The sequence below is a fragment of the Parasteatoda tepidariorum genome, chromosome 2 (genome assembly GCF_982258835.1).
Source record: "Parasteatoda tepidariorum strain Cologne lab strain chromosome 2, Ptep-v5.0, whole genome shotgun sequence".
Lineage (NCBI taxonomy): Eukaryota > Metazoa > Arthropoda > Arachnida > Araneae > Theridiidae > Parasteatoda > Parasteatoda tepidariorum.
Window position 1 is genome coordinate 50,737,917 of NC_141756.1, and position 14,089 is coordinate 50,752,005.

Sequence of the window (14,089 nt, forward strand, 5' to 3'; positions counted from 1 at the left end):
GAGACTTTATCCCTTAATGATTATAATTATGGTTTTAGTGTTTAAATAACTAAGGAAAAGTAATCACGCAGTTATTCCTTTAGTTATTAAATTTGAGTTAAACATTAAAAAGGAACATTTTTTGCTGTGTCCATTTTCTTAAACACTATTAGCTGTGCCTATTTTCTTAAACACGCGTTTCGAGTTGTGTTTATTTTTTTTAAACACGCAATCAAAGCTGTGTCCATTTCTTCAAACAAGCATTTTGAACTGTTTCCACTTATAAACACGCATTTTGAACTATGTTCGAATAAAAAGATCATCAACGCTTTTCTTGTTTGTTGAATTGGGTTGAATTGTATTGCAGATTGTTTTGTTTGGCACGATTCTGTCGCCTGCCAACTCAAAAGTTTAAGTTTTTTTTTTTAACAAGCACTGTTATGGTTTTTTTCTAATCTTGTTTTAGTTAAACAAAAGTTTTTTTGTTAAGGTGGACTTACAATTCACGCCCAATAATTTCACGGATTAAATAGCGTACTAAGAGTCTCGAAAATTTTCACGAAATTTAAGAGTCGTGTTAGCCATAACCTAAAATGATTATTTTTGTAAAATTAGTTTTTAAATCTTTTTAAATGCATAGAAAGTATTTGTTACATGTGATTTTGTAGTTCTATTTTTAGAAATTAGATGTCGTTATAATACTACGAAAAGTGGTTTTCACTACTTGCGAGAACAGGTTGCGAAAAAAAAAAGCATAAATTACTAATTTATATTTTCATTAATAGAAGTTTTTTCGTTTTAGTTATTAATTTTTTATAACTACTAAAAGTATTAGTAGTTTTGTTTTAACTATTAATAGTTTAACTATTAATTGTTACCTTTCTTCCAAAAGCAATTTTAATATATTTTGATCCATATTTATTTTGTGAAATTACTCGGGAGAAAAGTCGCTACCTATTTTACCAACAAGAACATTCCGTTTTTTCCGTCGTTCACGAACGCGCTTGAAAGTGAGTTACTCAGGATTTGTATGATTTATGAACTAAGTGATCATTGAAAAGTGTTGAAAGATAAAGATCGAATTTTACGGGTTAGATTTTTACTGTGGACAAGGACATGTAAAAAAAATTATGGAATTTGTAGGTAAGATTTAGATTTTTATTCATGATTACTTTAATACTCTATCTTAGTGACTTTAATAAATACGACAAACATGAAAACAAAATGAATTTAGTATTATTAATAATAGTGATGATGTTGATTTAAATAAAATAACTATTTCGCAGTTTAACCTTCTTGGTGTTTTTGTTCAACTTAATTTGAAGTCAAATATAAGGTGAATAATTAAAAAAATATATTTTTAATTGCTAGTAATCAAATTTTATAGGACGTTTAAAAATTTTATTATTTAAGTACTGCGAACTTATAATACCCAATTTTTGATTTTAATGATAAACTGAAATAAATATGCATGTTAATTTTGCCAGTATTCTCTTTTGCTGAATTAAACTAGCTGCTTAATTATAAAATAGCAGCTTAACTTTTGATTAATTAAAAAAGTACAGTATTCGCACTTTATATCCGTAAACACCTTTTTTACATTCTTAGGTACAAGTTGAATTCCAACTCGAAAGAGTATTTTTCTATTTTGGACACACAATTATTTTCAGTCATTTTTATTGATTAGTTGTATAATTAAAATATCAACTATGTGGTATCAAAGTAGTTTCGTTTTAGAGATGAGCATCATATGAGAAAATTTCAGTTTTGGCTAAATTTAGTAATATTTTATTTTGTATGGTTATTCAAATGCGACTTATTCATCATTCCTTATGAAAATTATAGTCTACTAATTGATAAATAAATTCATCAGTCTTGACTAAATTTTCTGATTGAATTTTTGAACAACCGGAACAATTTTATCATAATTTCAAATGAGCTTTATTATTTAGCAATCAGGATTGTAGGTAATTTATCTTTGTCTTTTTTTCCTCTCATAAATTTAACTTAAAATTTGTTTCAATATTTTTACTTCAAGCAGTAAAAGCGACACAATAAAAGTACCAAAAAAATGGATATCAATTGAACTGGATCAATGAAAGTCAATCCTTCGGAAACAGTTCCAAGCTCAAAATAATAGAGTTCCCTGATTCTCGATCGAAATAGGCTACAGATGGCGTAGAGCAGAAATCTCTATCTATGAAAACATTTAACATGCTTTCTCCATTAGCGTGTGGAGAGTCATATAAGAAAGAAGTATGCTAGTTTACGTCTTGATTTTCAAATAGATTAAAACTTATAAGTTAAGAAACTATATGGAACTGTAAACTGCATTAATCATAGTTCTAAAAGAAAGCATAATAGAAATTTAAAAAAAAATATTTTGACAATTAAATACGAAAAACATTAAGAAAAGGAAAAATTACGTAGTACATTCCTATACAACTGAAAAGAGAAGTAGAGGGAAGAATGAAGAGCGAAAGGCATGGAAGTGGTCTTGCCTCCAGACGGCGTATTTGAGCGTCACGATTGCTTATAGCGCTCCCTATAAATAATTTCACTATTGACAGTTAAAAGTTTTTAAGTTTTACTAAAATAAGCAGCCAGAAGTTTCCCAAGCAGCAAACATAAAAGTTTCATTAATGGCAACGTCATTGACATTTTAGAAGTAAACAAATCTGTTTTTCTATATTGCGTTTTCTTTAAAGAGTACATATAACTTTTTATATATTGATTTCAATACTTCACATATATTGCTGTATTTGTACTTACATTATTTTTGTATTATAGAGTTTTATTCTAAAATATTTTAGAGATACATTTTATTCAGATAGAATGTGCACGGAGGAACAAATTTTCTGAAAAAAGTTAAAATACTTTAAATTTCATTAATTGTTTATTAGACATTTATATAATAAAAATGAAGCATGAATTAAAATTTGATGAATTAGTTCCAAACCGTCTTTAAACACTTGAAATAAATTTATTATAACAAGATATTGATAAAGAATAAAATCGATTTTATTTATAAAGATTTTGAGCATTGCCATGAAATATTTCCATGGGATATTTCCGCATCGTGATTTGTCATGCAAACTAGAATCGTCAAAGTGCCAAATAGAATTTAATCTTGAAATATTAAAAAAAAAAATAATAATAACATCTAGATGTTGAGGCTACAAGTTATACCTTTTGAGTTGGTTCTTATCTGTGATGTTTTTTTTAGTTTTTGATGGCCGCTGCCCGGAAGTTGCCAAGACGTGCGGAAGTTGCGATTATTCTGCCACAGATCACGATATGGACATCTCCCTTAATTAATTGCCTTTTAAATAGTTGCATTTATGAGCATAATAGCATTGTATGAATTGCAAAGCTACAAAAAATCAAAAAGAAAAAAATGTCCCATGTCTTCAGTGGAATATGTATTTCAATTATATGTACTTTTCACGTTTACTCAGCACATGTTATTATTTTTTTAAAAGAATTATTAATTTTTTGAAAATTATGCACGTAAAATAAAGAAATACTTTCAAATAGTACCAATTTCATACAATTTTAATTGATGTGTTAGTTCTAGTCAATAGGTAATTAACATTGAAACAAACAATAAAAAAGTTAAAATTTAAGTGACAAATTGGAATTATTATTCTCGTTTGACATATTCTTTAAAACATCTCAAATTAATTTTTTCATGCTATTTATTTAACTGTTTTATTTAACATTTAAGTTTATACAGGGTGGGATGATTTGTTTTTGAACTTTCATTTTTATCAATTTTAATTTTATTTTGCTTAGTATTTCTAATATTTTTACCTATTTATTATTCAAAATCATTATCATCAACTAATTATAATTTGCTTGCATTTTAGTTTAAGAAGAATCTGTTTTACCTCACTTTAAAGTGCAGTATTAATAATTTCATAATGAGTTGTGAAGAGTTACAAGAGGTAAGAAAGTAAGCTTAAGTAATATTATGGCATATTTCTTTGTGAGAAATTAGAATTCAATAGGTGAATTTGCAGAATAGTAATTTTAGTTGGTAATATTGATAGTACATAATAATTTGATACAAATTGTATTTGAGGGGAAAAAGATGCATTATAAGAAACTTCTGTGTATTATAAGAAAGCATTATAATACACAGATATTATAAGATGCATTATAAGAAATTTTTTTTTTTTTTTTTTTATATAATAATAGATAGGTTAATAAACATTTTACATGTCATTGATTTAAATCAAACTATTAAAATCAGCTTATTGAATCAAAATTCTAATCATTTGATTTAAATCTAAATAAAAAAAATAATCGAAACAATGATTCAGCTAATTAGTCAAGTTTTCAAAAAAGGTTTTGAGGACTCTGTCCTTACATTAATGATATAGTATTTTTCAAAATAAATGAAGCAATTGTGAATCAATTTTGATATTTGTATTACAATTAAGTCAGTCTTTTATAAATAATCAATTTGGACCTAATTATTTAATTTTTAAAATTCTCTAATATGTTAAGTATTAGCCGTTTTTGTTTTATTAATAGGTTAAAAATATTGATTACTTCCCACCCACTCAATGATTCAATTTGACTAAAAATCCAGTATAAATGGAAAAAAAAAATGTATTTTTGTATAAACCATAATGTAATCAAGGTATAAATAAGAAAAAATCATGATATTTTTATAACCTTTATAAAGATTAATTTATTATATATGGTAAAAATAAAAAAACAAACAGACATTTTATTTAATATGTTAGTTATTTGTAGCAATCAATCATTTATATCTGCCAGCTGTTTTAGTAAGTATGTGTAATAACTGTTTAGTGTACATAATAACAAGATTAATCACTGAAACATTAGGTACATTTATAATTTTAGATTTTTTTATGTGTTATTGATTTATGTTTATTTAAGTATGGTGAATTTGTTGATTTTGTCATTATAGAAATAATGAGCAGTATTCTTGATGAACTTTAAATGTTTAAAGTTATATACTATGTGTAATAAATAAACAATAATACATAGTATAAATATTAAACTGGTGAAAAAGTTTAATTGCTTATTGAGCAGTTACATTAGCAACAACTTATTCTAACCTGATTCATTATTTTCTACACCTATTATTAGTTCTAGAGTTAAAAATAGGTTTATGCATCGAATATTTTCTAGTTTTTCAAATGTTCAAAATAAATGTATGAATGTGTCTTATATTATTTCGCTGTATGACGGAATTGCAAATTTCTTGTATCGTTTCTCTTATTTCTTACTATATATATAAATTTGCCGCTTTTTTAATTTTAGGAAGAATTTGAAGTTTTATCCTCGATATATGATGGAGATCTGAATTTCAAACAAATTTCTAAAACTTGTTACCAGTACAAAGTAAGCTGGAGATTTTTTTCATGAGATTTAGTGTATTCGCTATATCTCGAGAACTTTTTAAGCAAATAGAAAATTTTTTGCACGCAATTATAAAATTCGTTCAAAGATAATACCTTGCATAAAATAACTTTTGGTAAATATTTATTATGTTTTATTATTTTATTAAAAAAAATCTTGAATAAGGTATGTTTTTTCAGAGAAATGCGTTTTTGTGTCTGATTTCGTAACTTAAAATATCGTCTGTACTTATTAATTAGCATATTTTAGGTCATCTTCTCCTATTAATGTGAAGATCTGGTTCATTGGATCAAAAATTATTCAGGGTGGTTCGTTTTCTTTTCCTGCACTGTGCATCTATTATAAGTGTTTGCTTATAGTTAAATTCAATTACTAAAACGTAAATTATTGATAATCAAGAACCCAAATATAATGTTGAATATGAGGAATAAAAATATGCTTATGCAAAATAGATTGATTTATTATATTAAGTATATTTTAGTATATTTTTTAATTATATTTTAGTATTTTTGCTGCTATAAAACTGTAATTCGGTCTTCAACTTACTTACGGTTAACTGTGTAAATATGCAAATCTATAAAATATAAGCATTTTGAAGTAGTGATGATGGTATGAGGATTTCAATCAATATGTTGTCACTTTGAACCAATAAATATGTTCCATGTTTTACTCTTCTTTTGTATTTACTTGTTAATAATTTTTGTAAGATTTGTATTTTTTCGTCAATTTTAGATAGGAACTGATGATGATCCTAAGTCCTTTTTACTAGAAGTCCTATGGGTTGAACAATATCCAAATGTTCCTCCAAAGATAAATTTAGATGCATTTTACAATAAGAAATTGTAAGAAATGTTTTTTCTTCAGTGGTTGTTAAATTTTAATAAGCCATTAACATTTGCCATTTTTTTTATTTGCTTTTAAATAATTCATTATTTAAATTTTAAATTCTGAACGCATTTAATATTTTTTAAAAATATTTTTTGTGATTGGAAATATATTTATATTAATAGGTTTCTTAAAATAATTTTTTGTAAAATGGAATTATAAATACAAATGTATTTATTTTTGAATTTAAACTAGTTTGTAAACTTTTTGATTAATATTTAATGATATGCTTTTTCTGCATAATCTCTTACACCTGTTTTTATATTATCTTTACCTCTTAATAAAAATCCCAATCTTGTTGCATTGCATCTTTTTTCTTCACTAAAATAGTTTCTTTACTATAATTTTTCCAGTGAAAAATTTTATGATATTTTCAATGAGCTAAATTTAAATAAGTATTTTAATAATATATGCTTCAAATTTCTGATATCGCTGTGACTATAGAATTAAATTTTAAATCAATAAAATATGGCATTTAAAAGCACTCTTTTGCTTTCCTTTATTGTATGCAGAAAGAATTTAAATAGAATGCAAGTGAAAGCAATTGAAAAAATATATATAGTGAGGCTTTCATGGAGAACTTCAGGCATCGGTCTCGGCTGGTGGCGGGTACTATGGTTGGGAGAGTAAGTCACTTTGAATGGGGGTGTTGGATGAAAAATTTTGATTTGAATTTAGAACTCGTCGATATAAGAATCTTTGCTTTGTGGCCTAGTGGCTCCTTCATTCCTCCAATGTACCCCATTGGAAATGTGTTTTCTTTTGTTACATTGCAGCAGAAAACCCAGACTTAGTCCGCAGTTCTCCTCAAACCCAAACAATAAATTATGTATATATTGCTTAAATAATTTTTAAAATTTTTTTTCCTTGTTATATTTAAAATCTGTTAGTAGAATAAGATCAGGACTCATTTTTAAGACTTCTTTACTTTTTTAGAATCCTTTTTTTAAGCTTGTTTTCAAAATTAATATACAAGGAAGTCTTTTTTATTGCAAAAAGATTTATGTGTTATATTGATTTTAAAAATTATGCATGCAATGTATTTAAGAAATGTTGTTTCCTAATGTTTATTAGCAACTTTGTACAGTATTGTAATGTTATAAACCATACTAAATAGTTTAGTTATCTTAATTATATTCTATCTTATTAATTACATTTCATTGAATAAAATATTTATTTGAAAATCTCCTCTATATAAATAAAATCTGTATTTATTTTCTCTTAGAGTTCCAGATGTAAAACAGAAAATTATATCTGAACTACTAAATCAGGTAAATGAACTGTAAAATTGTTTCAATATTTTATGAAATATGTTTACAGCTACTGTTGGTTTTTAAAATATATTATTTTAAAAATGAAGACATTTTACAAGTGTTATAATCAACAACACACCTATAGTGAAAGATTTCTGTATCAGTATCTGGTCACCAAGTTTTGGTTACAACTGGATAGTGATACTCGAGAAACTAAAAGAAAGAGGCAAATTCAAATAGTACAGCTTGTAACCTTTCCTGGGTACTATAATAAATTTTATTGAAAGTACACGTACTGGGCAGTTGCACTCAAAGATTTTGGTTAGAACAAGCTCCGATATGGAAATATTCTCAACTGTAGAAGCATAAAATTTGTGTTAAATATTTATAAACAAATATAGTCAAATTTTTATATTTATATTCAATATTTGTAGTCAAATCTATCAGAAATTTGATGCTGTGTTGTCAGTAATTCATGAGACAGCATATTCAAGGGATGCTATTATGATAGCCTGGGTTCAAACAAATTAAAATTTACAATATTATAATTAATTTTATATGAGCATTAACAACAACGATTATATTTATTTTTTAAAAATGCATATGTCAAGCAAAAAGCCTAAAATCTTTAAAGATAAATAATTTATTAGCCATTGTATTAATGTATTTCTTATAATTTGTAATTTTTTTATAGCTTTTATTCTCTTGTGAATTAACATTAGTTCTGTCAAACATTATTCCTCTATTCACATCCAAATTATTGAAACTTTTTTTAAGTGTATTTTTTCCTTTTAATGGGTTTAATTTTTTATATTTCTGTATAGTGATTTTTCCACTGATTATTTTGTCTGATTTTTCTTTCATTTTTGTGAGAGATATAATTATAACCTTGATTACTTTTTTGACATTGACAATACATAAAATCTTTGTAATTTGACTAAGCGTCATCATGTTTGGCTGTTGCATTATAAAACTTCTGAAACTTTTTGAAATAACATTGAAATTAATTTTAAATTCGAAGTTCCTGAACAAATTGTTAAGATGTTCCTTCCAAAATAAATTGTCCTGAACAAATTGTTAAGATGTTTCTTTTTTAGATATTTAATGCATTTATTATATGCATTGACGCTTATTTGTATGTACTCGCATAGCGCAAACATAAAAATAACTTATGGCAATGAATATTGTATTAAAGATGTGAATTTAGTTAAGACTAATAAAAAAAAATTCTTGAATCTTTAGAAGCGTTTTGTCCCTACATTTTATTCCGTACTTTGAAGTATTTTATCTACCATATTTAAGTCTTGTTTTATATACTTAATTTGTTGATTCATACTTATGGTTTGCTTTTATCTATATTTAATTTTGTTTACCCTAGTGCAGGGATGGCGAACCAATGGCACGCGTGCCATTTATGGCACGCTACACAATATTTTGGGCACTCCACCGATCACAATTGTTGTTAAACTATGAAGCATTTGTAACAATTAAATTAAAATTCACAAAAAAGTAAAAAATAATGCTAAAAAAACAATTAATAACCATAAATAACAAGCTAACAATAAATAACTAGCAAAAAAAATTAACAGTCCTGTTTAAACAAGCATCTTACAACCTAATATAAGTTATTAGTCATCTAATCTGCAACTACAGAAGTCACACTAATGTTACTTGAAAGTTGAATTACGCGTATAACTGACGTATTGCAAAATGTATTTTTTCTCACTGTAAATAAAGAGTTTTCAGTTGATAGTATTTAGTATTACAGTCAGACCTCGATATAAGGTCATCCGCATATAAGGTCACTTTTCTAAAGTCCCGGCTCACTGAATAGGAATTCTTTGTTACAAAATATCGGATATATGGTAAAGTTTTAAAAATCGTTATCGCTTATAAGGTCATTTTTATCTGAGGCGAGGGAAGCTCTTTTCTAACAAAAGCCTATTTAACTTCCTTACAAGGCAATTACCCCTCTCGAGTTCTAGGAAAATGTTGCAGCCAACAAACAAGCTACAATTTCTGAAATTGTTTCACAAGTTGTGGACAGTGAGGACAATGACAGTGATCCTGTAGCTATAACCCATGTGGAAATTTCCAATGCAATAAATGTGTTACGAAATTTTTTTACAAATCATGAGGGAGCTGAGTAACATTTTGAGAAGTTACAAAATCTAGAAAACATTGTTCAAAAAGTGAAACCAAAAACAAAACAGACCTGCATAAATGATTATTTTAAATAAGGTAAGATGTAATGTATGTAACATATGTGCACTTTGAGGAAATTTGTAAACAGCTTTATTGTAAACTAATTTTTTTTTTAAATCTCACTTTCTTTAATTCTTTACTTATTCTGTTAAAATTTATTGACTTAAACATTTAATTTATGGCTGATCGTTTTCGTTTGTATTAACATTTTTAAAAAGTCTTAATGTGTACTATTTCCAAACCGCTAATGAATCGGTTAAAAGGTCACCCCGCTTATAAGGTGACTTTTGCGATGTCCCTTAGGGTGACCTTATATCGAGGTCTGACTGTATTATTTTCCCAATAATCACAAAGTCAAAATTATTTGATGGCACGTCTATGACCTCATTAAGCAATTTTTTAGAGAAAATGGCACGTTGGTGTATAAAGGTTTGCCACCCCTGCCCTAGTGTATAAAAAAATGAAAATTGCTTTTCCTGTCATTATGGATATACAGTAGAGTCTTGACAATTCAAGGTAAAAGGGACTGAACCTACATTGAATTTTCAAAAACTTAAAATTTAAGAAATATCCAAATGAATGGAAACAAAGCAACTTTGAAATTTCAGTACTTAATTTTAGGATATATTATATTTAAAGAAAATTCACTTACATTAGATGATGAGGGTACATTTACTGCATTACACCAAATTACAATATTCATTATATTTTAAGGCACCAGGTACTTAAAAATAATTGTTTAATTTTTTTAATATTTTATAACACACTGTTCACTCGTGTTTCAGTGTTTAATATACAAGTTTTGGGTCAACATTCAGTAGTAGTAATTGCTCCACGTGTTGTGTCTGCGTTGGTCATTGTTCGCAAGCAAGGCTGTTTTTTTTTCACTTGCTGGAATTTATTGGAAACTCAAACAATCAAGATTTTACTGTAATTTGTTTAACTAGCAATTAACGCATGGAACAACGATTTGTTCAAGAGCAAAACTGTTTCCCTACTGTTCTAAAGGCCACTGTTCTATTGCATAAATTTTTAAAGTAAATTAAATATATAGTCGTTATCTGAATAAAATAATTTTTCTTTTAATTCTTGCATATAAAAATATGTTATGGAATTTTTTAGGTATTGTTTTTGATTAAAAATTAAACACACTACTATTATTACTTCTAGACACTTTTTAAGTTTACACTCCAAAACATTTTCTGTTTGCAACAACATTTTTATTTCTTGTTATATTTTTAATAAATTTAGGCTGATATGTGGCTTGGAACGGCTATGACTTACACTTTATTTGAATATGCTAAAGATAATGCTGAAGAGCTAACTAAATTTCAACCCGATACTGTTGTTTTACCTGAAAGCACACCATTTATAGAAGAGAAGAATGTTATTGTGAATGAAGAGACGGTAATGTATAAATTTAGTTCTCAAAAATTTAAGTTACCTTTTAATTTGATACTGATTAATCCTCGTTAAAATAAATTTTAGCGTCATTGACTTAATGATCCAATATTTTACATGCCTTTGCATAATTATTACTGTAAACCTCTACTTATTTGTCTTGCTTGCAAAAAAAGTTTTATTAATCAATAAACCTCTCACAGAACACTAAATTAACTATAAAATTTTTGTTTAATTTTATTATTAATAGAATATGCTGTTTTAAAAAATGTTTTTTAATTACAAATTCTACATCTTCTATTTCACTTACCTATCTCTAAAATGGTTTTGCTATTGTTTCTTATCTCACTACAAAACAGAATTTTTTTTTTCAAAAGCTAAAATTATCCAATTAAAAACAAACATTTTTATAACATTGACTTTTCCTCAAAATACTTTACTGTTTGTTAATGGTCGCCAACATTATTCACCGAAGAAGTGAATATGATCTTATTTTATCTCAAAGAGTTAAATTACTCAGTAAACACTTATTTAAAGCTAAAAAGCAATGTAGTTCGATTATCATAACAATTTTGGTGAATTCAGTTGTGGTTTAATACTTTTAACAAATGAACTTACCACAAGGAATGCAGTTTGAATACATTAAGATGTCCATTATATTCTTTTTTTTTATTTTTCTGTAACTATAAAAACATATTTCATGTTTTTTGCCTATGGGATTATTTAAAAATATATCACAAAATCTTTCATTTCTTTAATGATATAAGAGTTATAAGGTAGCGATACAAAATTTTTTAGGGACAAAAATGAAAATATTGATGTGTACGTCGGAGAAAAATATTAGTCAAAACAGAAGTTTAGATATTAGAGTAAATCATGATTACTATAAATAAAAATTATGATAACTGATGTCAGGTGCAGGTTTTTTTTATTTATAAAATATTATGTCCTGTGATTTTTTTTCCCTACACTTTTTAGAAAATTGGTCAAACAAGTTTGTTTCTATATTTATGTTTACTTATAATATATGTATTAATATGTTACTATTATGTTTATAGAGGTTACTGACTCTTGTCAGTAACCTATTTAAGTAAATGTGATTTTTGTTAGTAACCTGCTAGGAGTTATTAATCAAAGCTTATTATTTTTGTTTTAGTATTGTCTAACATCAAGAACTTAATTGAATTGATATAAACTTTTAATTAATTTTTTGTAACTGCCCAAACTTAAGAAGCTTGTTGGTTCTTAAATGTAAATTATGAGTTTTTTTTGCGTCACAGTTGAAATAAATGTTTAGTTTATAAATAAAAGGTTCATTAATTCATCTCAGTTTTAAATAATTCATTTATAAAATTTTTATTAGAAATTTTCTCAAATATAGATTTTTTTTAAAGGTTTCTTCTTCCAAGAAAGAAAAAAAACCAAAATTAAGTAAACAACAGAAAAGGAAATTAGCAGAGAAACTAGATGCTAAAGGAGAACGTCCTAGAGGCTGGGATTGGGTGGATATTGTCAAACATTTGAGCCAAATAGGACCAAAGCCAACTACGAATGATGCAACATCTTAACATTTTAATGTTCATAGTGCCAAACGTGTACATTCATATCATAAATTATATTTTTAAAAATATCTGTTAAATAAATTATATTAAGATATTATATTGTTATATTAATTTAGGCCATGGCCCTCTATGGGATGTCACGCCACTGAGTTTAGTAGTATTTATTTAAATAAAATGATGTGCTAAGTTTGAGAGAAGAAAGTCTGCAGTAAGTGCCAGCCACCATTAAGCTTTTGATTTAACTTAGTGGTGATTCTTCTCATTCAAATCATTATGCAGCTTTAATATAGATTCTCATGTAGTGAACTAGTTAAGGAGAAGAATACTGCTCCAAATGCGACTATTTATGCAGGAATATCAATAGATAACATCATACAAAAAGGTATTCTATGAATTTTAAAAATAATTGGTATTTTAAATGAGAGCTTTTTAAAATAAATTAGTTGGCAAATCTAAGTCATGTGTAAAATATGAATTAACAGGCATTTTTTGAGAAGATTTTAACTTGTTTGTGTCAAGTATAGAAACTTCAAAAAATTACTCAAATTATTTTAAAATTCATTCATGTGACAAATAAAAAAAGTTAGAAATTTTTTTAAAATAAGGAATAAAAGTTTTTTCTGGATGTAAATGAGATAAAAATAATAAACAGATAAAAATGAGAATTTTTGGTAATATTCCACTTAATTCATTACATATAAGTTTTGGATTATCATGTGACACTTCTGTTATAAATTATTTTCACTCCTGCTATACAAAATCAATATAAAAGAACTGAAATTCTCCATTCCATATTATTGTAACAATATTCATATACAATATGTTTCTCTTTTGTTTAAAACTCCAAACATCAGCCACTATGGGCTTATAAAGGTATATATAGGTTAGCCACACATGATGCATCATTACATAGTTGGGTCATTTTCAAAAATCTTGCCCTTTTGTTATCCCATGATTTAAAATCATTTTAATTACTTAAATAAAATTCCAATTAACATTTTTAAAAATATTGCCTGCATAATATTTTTATTATGTTGAATACAGTTGAATTGCTATGTCTCAGTCTTCTTTGCGAATAAATAGCGAATAACTACAGTAATTTGCAATGTAAGAATATTTAAAATCAAGGTAAGCAGAATTTTAGAAGCAGGTCTTATTTATCAAAATTTTGTAGCTGTGCCACTATTTCCTAACAACTCTACACACAGAATAATCTTTGATTAAATGTAGAGATTATCACCAACCAATTTAAAAAATTACACCAATTTTTTAAAATTTAAATTAAATATATTTGGAAATGGTTTATTAAAACTGAAACTAATTCAAAATCTGTTTCTTCTTAAAAATTTAACAATTGTTCATTTTACTTTTATGTGCCATTCTAAAAAATATTCACCATTAGAACTA

At 26.3% G+C, this 14,089-nt stretch overlaps 1 protein-coding gene across 3 annotated transcripts; it reads left to right on the forward strand.

Annotated features, from left to right (window-relative positions):
* The first annotated feature begins 2,538 nt into the window (after positions 1 to 2,538).
* On the forward strand, positions 2,539 to 12,779 carry LOC107440489 (RWD domain-containing protein 4). Of its 3 annotated transcripts, none has more exons than XM_016053429.5 (7): positions 2,539 to 2,647; positions 3,849 to 3,926; positions 5,278 to 5,358; positions 6,109 to 6,218; positions 7,487 to 7,532; positions 10,971 to 11,126; positions 12,515 to 12,779. In XM_016053429.5, exons 2-7 carry the CDS (start codon positions 3,903 to 3,905, stop codon positions 12,686 to 12,688), a joined length of 591 nt encoding a protein of 196 aa, XP_015908915.1. In that variant the 5' UTR covers positions 2,539 to 2,647; positions 3,849 to 3,902; the 3' UTR covers positions 12,689 to 12,779. The 3 variants fall into 3 exon arrangements, with proteins under 3 accessions (XP_015908915.1, XP_015908914.1, XP_087013439.1); XM_016053428.3 differs by having other exon boundaries at positions 2,579 to 2,688; XM_087157313.1 differs by lacking the exon at positions 2,539 to 2,647 and adding an exon at positions 2,822 to 2,846.
* The last annotated feature ends 1,310 nt before the right edge of the window (positions 12,780 to 14,089 follow it).

Coding starts and splice junctions, on each gene's coding strand:
- LOC107440489 (XM_016053429.5), top strand. CDS start 3,903: ATGAGTTGTGAAGAGTTACAAGAG. Junction 3,927..5,277: donor GTTGTGAAGAGTTACAAGAG/GTAAGAAAGTAA, acceptor TTTTAATTTTAG/GAAGAATTTGAAGTTTTATC. Junction 5,359..6,108: donor AAACTTGTTACCAGTACAAA/GTAAGCTGGAGA, acceptor CGTCAATTTTAG/ATAGGAACTGATGATGATCC.